The following is a 9,040-nucleotide window of genomic DNA, read 5'->3' as shown; positions in this document are numbered from 1 at the left end:
AAATGCTCAACTAATATTATTTAATCTTCATTAAATAATTGTCTCATCAACACATTGACTAACTGTTTAGTCATATAAGGCATCAATGTGATTATATTTCTATAACCACATCTCTCAAACAAATCCTATAGGTGTGACTTTTAGGGACCAGTTGATCACCGCCATCTGTATGATAATAACGTCAAACTTTCTAGCGAGCCAACCGTTATTAGGTAATCGTTAATCAACTGATTAAAATACGAAGTATACCCTTGTGAACCTGTAAGAGATTTACAAATGTTATCACACTAATTTGTGGAGGACACAAGCTCCAACAGTTCCATGTTAGATACGTATAGTTTTGTGTCTTTGGTTGGCGTCGACAATCTACATTAGTGGTTGATTAGTTTCATAACGCATACATTAGTAATACAAGAGTTATCTAAAGTTGCATTTTAGGGGGTAATTTAAAAAAAATTCAAAAGGGAGTAATTTAAAAAAAGTTGATTTAAAAAATGATTAAAATCTAATTTAATCTAACAAAAACCTGATATGCTCTGGACAAAGTAAAGCAAATCTACGAGAAGACGTGTACACTTCAATAATCATTGTTTCTAAAGTGGCACCTTCTAAATGAAAGGGTTTCTCCTAATATATGGATAAAATAGCAAGGGCAATCAAGTTAATTTCCTTTTCTAAGTAGTTAAATAAAAAGTCAAATAGGATAGCTAACAAAATATGACAAATTGACTTTGTTTGAACCAAAGTTCACGGAGGAAGCAACAACATCTTCCAACTGATGAAGTTCAAATGGTTTAACTTCGGTTTCTGCGTGTAGGCGAAGTGATGGGCCACGGTGGTTTGACTCGTGCTCAAGGAGGAGCAGGTGATAACGCCATGATGCGCGGGTCTTTGCTCGTCGGCTTGGTTGAAGGCATGATGAGGAAGTTTGATGGTGCCGTGACGGGTATGAGCAGAGGAGTTGGTGCGTAAATGAAGGAGGAGGAGCAGGTGGTTGCAGCTATGGTGAACACGGAGCATGATGGTGAGTCGAGGGAGAAAGAGAGTGCTCATTAACATCCTCTTACCTCATCTAATATCATCCCAAAATTAGAAATCAGGCATAAACAATGAGTGTTAGCACAATAAAAAATTAATTGATCAAGCATTATAGAAATTCGTTACTAAGGTAAGAGTAAGATAAGAAACTAAAAAAATAGAGCAATCCAATTAAAAAGCAATGAACAGATGAATATTGAACATGAAACCATAGTATCATCATTACTATAAAAATTAGGAAGTATATAAAGAGGGGAAGAGCAGTTGAAAGAGAAAAAGGGGATTGGAAAAGTTTCTGTTTTGAAAAGTCATGTAATTGAGAAGGTGAAGCCTGAAGGGCCCAAGAATACTTAACAATCAATTGTAATTAATTTAATGTGTGTTTGGCCTAGTTTGTAAAAGCGTTTTTAGACTTAAAAACACTTTTTGGCTAAACACAACATTTTTTAAAAGTTAAACAAAAATTTCTCAAAAATTAAAAGTCCATATTTTTGCCCATAGAAACAGAAATAACAAATTGATGTTTCTACTTTTTAAAAATAGTTTTAGAAAATTAAACTTGAAAAACAAAAACTCATTTTTAAGGAGTAAGGTCAAACATGCTCTTAATATAGTAGATTAATTATATATTAATTAATTTAAGTTTTTTAAGAATGCTTAAAGTCCAATTGTAATTAATTTAAGGAAAATGAGATTAATTACTTCATCCTATTCTAAATAACCTTCTTCCTTTCCTTTTCTATGTATTCACAATACCATTATGTTTAGTGGTACACATTAGAGTAGGGCTGAGCATCGGTCCAAGACCGGACCGGACCGGACCAAACCGGACCGGACCGAAGACCGAAAATAAAATTTTTGTGGACCGAAGACCGGACCTAAAACTTTCGGTCTTGGACCGGACCAAACCCGAAATATTCGGTCCGGTACGGTCTTAGACCGAAATGGACCTAGAACTAATTCTTTCACTATTTCGTGTATGATAATTACATTTAAGTTTCACTAAATTAAATGTTGATGAATAATTAGTGTTTTTGAAAAAAAAATATTCAATATTAATTTATAATGTCTTGTGAAGATAAAATGGTAATTTAGTTTATAATATTCTAATAATAATCTTTAGAAACATAAAATTCGGTCCATTTGGTCCGGACCTAAAACCGGGTTTGGTCCGGACCGGACCGAAGACCGAAAACTCAAAAAATGAGGACCGAGGACCGGACCTAAAAAATTCGGTCCGGGTTTGGTCCAGACCAAATGGTCCGGTCCGGTCCATTTTTCCGGTCCGGACCTAAACTTGCTCACCCCTACATTAGAGGAGTATTACAAAATGGCGTGTATATGATTAATCTGAAAAATCTAACGGCTGCAAACATTTTTTTGTTTTTAAATTTTTTGTAATTAATGTATATTGTTTTTTTTTTTTTTAATTGAGAGTCAATCCACTTGCTGTTTTCGCTTTTGATGTTGCTATAATTGGCTTTAGATCTCCGAAGAAGCACCAGTTGTAAGGAAGGCATTGTATCAAATTGCCTCTCGTCTTCATGATAATCCTTCACGAACCTGATTGGTTGTTGGCCTTGTTGCATTGATGGGATTATTAAGAGTTCTAATTAATTAAAGTTTTCATCTTGTTTAGTAATTTTTTTTTGGTACAATCTTCTGCAGTAATTAAGTATATAGAATAGTGGATTTTGAGTTATGTAAACTTTATAAATTACATTTTAGTTTTATAACGTCAAAAATCAAATTTTTCTGAACTTATATGTAATTTTTTTGAGTTATAATATATTTTTTTGAGATTAATGTATGAGTAACTAAACTCAAAAACTTTATAATAAAACTCAAAATTTTTAAATTAAAACTCAAAAACTTTATCTTAATGCTCAAAAACTATATCATCTGATGTACTACATTAGATGTATAATCCACTTACTTGGAAAATTAGCAGAAATTATGGGATCTACAAGGTGACTTGTTTAGAAACCTTGAATATCAGGTCAAAAATAGGGTGGGTCTATTAGAAGTTAAATGACGTCAAAGATAAGATTATTCTCAGTTAAATAATAGGATAGATTAATATGAGAAGAGATGGCGTATGATGGATTATTCCTATGAAATAACCCTTTATTTTAATCATCTCACCTCACAACAATACCCCACCTCACCCTACAACAATACTTATTTTAATCACCTTACCCCACATCAATACTTATTTTAATCACCCCACCCATAATAATATCCCACAATACCTTCCCTATCTCCAAGACTCCAATCACATAATCTCACTACAATACTTTACCTTATTTAATTCTATGTCCTTAATTCTAGTGCCCCCCATGAATAGGGAGAGTTATTTAGAATAGGAGGGAGTGTATTAATTAATTTGAGTTTTTTTTTCTCTTTTAGCTCTAAGTAAAGCCTTTTTACAATTAGACTACTTAGAATCTAGGTTGCACGGACACTTCTCTTAACCAGCCGTCCCGTGTCGGACACCGACACTCCTCGGACACACACTGAACTGAACTGAACTTATAGGAGCTGAACTGAACTGAACTGAACTTATAGGAGCTGAACTGAACTTAACTTATAAGAGCTGAACTAAACCTATATGAGCTGAACTTATAGAAGTCGAAATGAACTTATAAAAATTTTGTGTTTTATATAAGTTAATATTTTATACAAGTACTACAATACGTATATTACAATAAAAAATATATTACATATTACATTTTTTTTTCTAACCATCTATTTCCATATTATCATCCTCCTCGTCACTTTCATCTTCATCTTCATTTCCACTGACATCATCGAATCCATTATCACGCTAAATGTTTTTTACTATGTTATTTCGTACCTTGTACATAGCTTTCTTACGCTTTGTTTCAGACATGACTCAATCTGTTGAGATTAATGAAGTATAGGTGAAATAAAGGTAAAAATATTAATGAGATAGGCGGACTTGTAAATAAGTAACGAGTAGGCAGTTTAGCAAAAACAAATTATAAGGGTCATTTTTTTTATTTAAGAATAATGTGTATTGGATTTGTTCCGGGTGTAATTCCAGAGCAGTTATTCGTTACCACCCGTGCTTGTAGAATGACGTCTTTGGTTGAATCCTCCTTGCGGTCTCCTGAAATAATGAACAAACTGAGGGCTCGGCTTTGGGCCGAGCGAACTCACTCCGACGCTCAAGTCAGTAAACTTAGAGAGATAAGTTGTTGTTACTTGGTCAAGTATATATTGTAGAGAGATAAGGAAGATATTACCAGATGAATAGTGATTCTTAGGTTAAATTGTGGATCTCCTCCTCAATGAGAGTTGAGGAGTATTTATAGACTTTCACCTTTTGTCACGTAGTGGCCAAGTGGCTAGCAGGTGGAAAGACCGATCTACCCCTCGGCCGAGGGACCCATGGCAGGCCGGCGGGCCCCGTTGACTCGCCGCCGAGGGTCTTGGATATGAGTTCGCGGATGTGTGCCTCTACTGCCGCTAGTTGTCCCCGCCGAGGCACAAGAGAGACAGCCGACAATGGCGTCGGTTAAGTCAGTTTGTCTAAGCCGTTGACTTGCTGTGGATATCTTTGACCTTGCTCAATATGTTGACTGGTCAGCGGGTGCAGAATATGCCCCATCAGGATTTAATATTGGATTTTTTTTTCATTGATTTAAATGAAAAGCGTACTATTTTTTTTTTTCAATTTGTCAATAGTATTAAAAAACAGGTATGAATTTATAGTTAATATAAGTTGTATGAACTTGTCTAAATTGAGCTTATAGGAGCTGAACTGAACTAAACTTATATGAGCTGAGCTGAACCTAACTTATAAGAGCTGAACTAAACTAAACTTAAAGGGGTGACATAAAGTCCAAAAAAAACGGAGGCTTATTCTATAATTTGCGATTGGTTAACATCTCAAACACATCCGTGTCAATTAAAAAGTCAACAAAGTACCAGGCAACCCGCAATCGTAGGTCAATGACATCAATACATGAGTGACATGGTCTGTCAAAATCATGTACTCCGTAGTCACTAACTCACTACTAACTAGTCCAAGTTTACTTTTCGCAAACATCCTCCACTTTCGCTCTCAGGTAATCCTAACCCTAATCTACTCTAATTTCCCCTTTTTCGAATTCTAGGGTTCCGGTGCTTCTGAATTTCTAGGGTTTTGTTTACACTTATGGCGTCGAAGCGAATACTCAACTAACCTCCTACTTCCTGCAGTGCTGGTATTATTCTCAATTTTACTTCAATTTGATTACTTTCAATCCCGTTTTTATGATTTTCATCGATTGTATATTGCGTTGTTGATGATTGTTATGTTTGATTCTGATCAATTTGATTGTATACGGCTTTCAAAATATGTGAGCGGAATTTTCAAAAACGTATACTATCAAATGGATCCGAGACTCTATTTAATATGACAAAGACTCAAAGTTTGGCTTACGAAACACTGGCCGCGACCGTCTTTATGAATTCAATTATAGGTTGTTAGTGAAACTGAATGTGGAAACATTTTCGCTTCAATTACTTGGGGTTAGATCATTGTATGGGGGACTGTTAGATGATTGTAGGCGGTCAAATAGTAAAACAATGGCAAACTTAGTTGGTCGCATTCAGACTTTTTCTTGCAACTGATTGGTAGTGACTTGTATGCTTAGGTTGGGAGATAATGAATAGCATTGAACATAGGGAGATCAGCAATAGCAGAGGTAAGCGGCCTGATAGAGATGAAGAAGAGGATGATGAAGATGGGGATAATGATATGGCTGCATGGGAAAGAACATATGCTGATGAGAGATCTTGGGAATCATTGCAAGAAGATGAATCTGGACTTCTTCAGGCTATTGATAATACGTCACTCTATCATGCACAATATCGTCGAAGACTTCGTGCCATCTCATCTGCCTTAACTGCCACTCGGATTCAGAAAGGGTTGATCCGCTATTTATATATTGTCATGGACTTTTCAAGGGTAATTGATTACTTTGCAATTATGCATTATTCTGATCATAGTTGCTTATGCTCCATTGCTAGTTGTTTCTCTTAAACTTCTTTTTTCAAAAAGGTTTATTTGAATTGCGTTTATGCTGATACGGTTTCCCTGATAAGTGAGTGTTTACTGTTTAGAACACGGCACTTCTATCAGCAGTTATTGGATTCGTTCTTGGCTTTAGAATGGTTTTCTGACGTTGAGATTTGAGAGGCTGGCCACAAATATAATGTTTACATGACTTGCTTGCTTGTGGTGCTTCTAAGGGATATGATTCGTATATATTCACGAGTTCCTTTGAGGACTACTCACAGTTAATGTTAGACTAGCATTTTGTATCCATCACTCAGACTCAGTTCGATTCTGTATTTTCTTATTTTTTTTGCTTTCAAATCAAATTCATAAAATATCTTTTGATAGAAATAAATATTGTTATACACACTTAAAATAACTAATCATGAGCCCAAAGGAGCTTCTTCGATCCAAGCTTTAATGGGCTCGCTCAAACTGGGACAATGTAGGCTCAGGATCAGCTTTGAGCTTGGTTTGACCGAGCTCAGCCAATCTTTGATTGAACTGGTTGTGAGGACTCTTCTAGCAGGCTTAGTTCACTTTCACTCGTATTACTGACATCTTTCTAAGCTTCTGTGTCATATAGCTGTAACTGCAAATTTTTATTCTCAGGCAGGATCAGAGATGGATTTTCGACCAAGCAGAATGGCTGTTGTTGCTAAACATGTTGAGGCTTTCATCCGCGAGTTTTTTGACCAGAACCCACTTAGTCAAATAGGTCTTGTTATGATTAAAGATGGTGTTGCAGACTACTTAACAGAGATGGGTGGAAGTCCTGAGTCTCATATTAAGGCTTTGATGAGCAAATTGGAGTGTTCAGGAGAGGCATCTTTACAGAATGCTCTAGAACTTGTTCATGAAAATCTGAATCTAATTCCATCATACGGTCATCGTGAAGCTTTGATTGTGTATTCAGCTCTTAGTACTTGTGATCCAGGGGATGTAATGGAGACCATTAAAAAATGTAAGAAGTCTAAAATTAGGTGTTCAATAGTGGGACTTTCAGCAGAAATGTTTATATGCAAACATATATGCCAAGAAACTGGTGGATCGTACTCTGTTGCCCTTGATGAGGTAAGTTTGCGTTTGGAAAAGTGCCGGAAATCAAATTTTATTCTGATAAAATCGAAGCTGGAGTGTGTTTATTGTGCCTAAAGAATCTTATTACTTGGTTTCCTTTCTTGCAGTCTCATCTGAAGGAATTGTTACTGGAACATGCACCACCTCCTCCGGCCATTGCAGAATATGCAATTGCTAACTTGATCAAGATGGGTTTTCCTCAAAGAGCAGCAGAAGGTATTGTCTCAATTTGTGTATGTCATAAAGAGGCTAAGGTCGGAGGTGGATACACTTGTCCAAGATGCAAAGCACGTGTCTGTGAGTTGCCAACAGAATGTCGTATATGCGGTTTGACTCTTGTTTCTTCTCCCCATTTGGCGAGGTCATATCACCACTTGTTCCCAGTAACACCATTTGATGAAGTTTCCTTCTCAAATAAAGATCTTGGTGGACAGAGATTACCACAAAAGTGTTTTGGTTGCATGCAAAATCTCAAAAATCCTGGTAAGCATCTATAAGCAATTTTTATTTATTTTTTCATTTGGTAATGTTGTTGGTCTATAGTAATAGTACTTGTGTTTCCTGTTCGCGGTAAATATCTCCGTAAAAATTACGCTAAAAGCAGGTGGTAGGGCATTTGTGAGTTTTGTGAGTTGTGACTTATGAATTGTGATTCATTAGAAAAATATGTGCTAGAACTTGAAAAATACCTACGGAACAAGATGACAAGTCTCTGTTTATAAAGTGTAACTTACTGGATCTGAGGCAATGTCATAAGCTAAGTGATTGAAGTTGTTGGACATATGAATTGAAGATGAAGAGTGAAAGTTTATGGAGAAGCTATAACTTGAAAAAGGGGAGTAATTGTGCGCATTTGAGGTGATAAGATACGCCTTTATAGGTGCACCCCTTTTCCCTAATTATTTCACATCACAAAACTTCTTGTGGGTATAGTAATTTAATTCCGGTTGGATCATAAAGTTGTATTTGCTAAAATTACAATGTTTTTCTACCATTATACTACCATCAAAGTTTTTGCTTCTCATTGCATATCTAATCCATCTTCATGCTTGAGTAGGATATATCACTCTTTTCAAGCTTGTTAAGTTGGTACGGTAGCGTTTCTTTAGGAGGGTTCTTAATTTGGTTATTTGGTATATGCAGGGACGAGTATCAGTTTCTGTGTTACTTGCCCCAAATGCAAAAAGTACTTTTGCCTCGATTGTGACATATACATTCATGAAAGTTTACATAATTGCCCTGGCTGTGAGAGTTTACGGCATTCTACTTCCATGAAAGTTGGTGTGGCGTGAAAGAACACTATAGGCCTTCTCCTGAATGGATGAAGAGATTTCTTAATCAAGTGCTGCACAGTGTCATTAGTCTCATAAGAAGTGGTTCAGGTCTCACTAGATGTAATTTAGTATCTTCAACAACAGCCAAAGGTATGTCGTTCAACTTTGAGCAATGGGGAGTTAATTTGACATGTCGAAGGTATGTCTGTTTTGGTCACACAATTAGGTAATAGATAGTTTCTCACAAGATAATTTGTCTCATCGGTCTTTGTTACAGAATATTTATTAGTTTGTGTTTCTTTTCATTTTAATGATTATAATATCGATTTTGGGTTTTCAATGGAGCCAAAGATATCCTATTTTCTTCCTCATGAAGTAGGTGTCATTCAATGCAATTTTCATTACTGGTCATCCAAAAACACAAGATAAGTTCAAGTAGTACTGTAATGAGTACCAAACATTTTCATAAACTGGCAAGTGGACATGCATGTGGATATCGACCCATATGGAGGGTAAGGGTGAATACTTTTAAAGTACATACTAACTAGTTTCACTCCACGGTGTTAATACTTAATAGAGT

The 9,040-nt window shown here is 35.9% G+C and overlaps 1 protein-coding gene across 1 annotated transcript; it reads left to right on the top strand.

The window, feature by feature from the left end:
* The first annotated feature begins 5,004 nt into the window (after positions 1-5,004).
* On the top strand, positions 5,005-8,804 carry LOC141647531 (general transcription factor IIH subunit 2-like). The gene is made up of 5 exons (XM_074455747.1): positions 5,005-5,270; positions 5,703-6,016; positions 6,719-7,180; positions 7,294-7,669; positions 8,330-8,804. Exons 2-5 carry the CDS (start codon positions 5,714-5,716, stop codon positions 8,476-8,478), a joined length of 1,290 nt encoding a protein of 429 aa, XP_074311848.1. The 5' UTR covers positions 5,005-5,270; positions 5,703-5,713; the 3' UTR covers positions 8,479-8,804.
* The last annotated feature ends 236 nt before the right edge of the window (positions 8,805-9,040 follow it).

The sequence above is a fragment of the Silene latifolia genome, chromosome 3 (genome assembly GCF_048544455.1).
Source record: "Silene latifolia isolate original U9 population chromosome 3, ASM4854445v1, whole genome shotgun sequence".
Taxonomy (NCBI): domain Eukaryota; kingdom Viridiplantae; phylum Streptophyta; class Magnoliopsida; order Caryophyllales; family Caryophyllaceae; genus Silene; species Silene latifolia.
The sequence above is the reverse complement of the archived record's forward strand: the minus strand, read 5'-3'. Positions and strand labels throughout refer to the sequence as shown.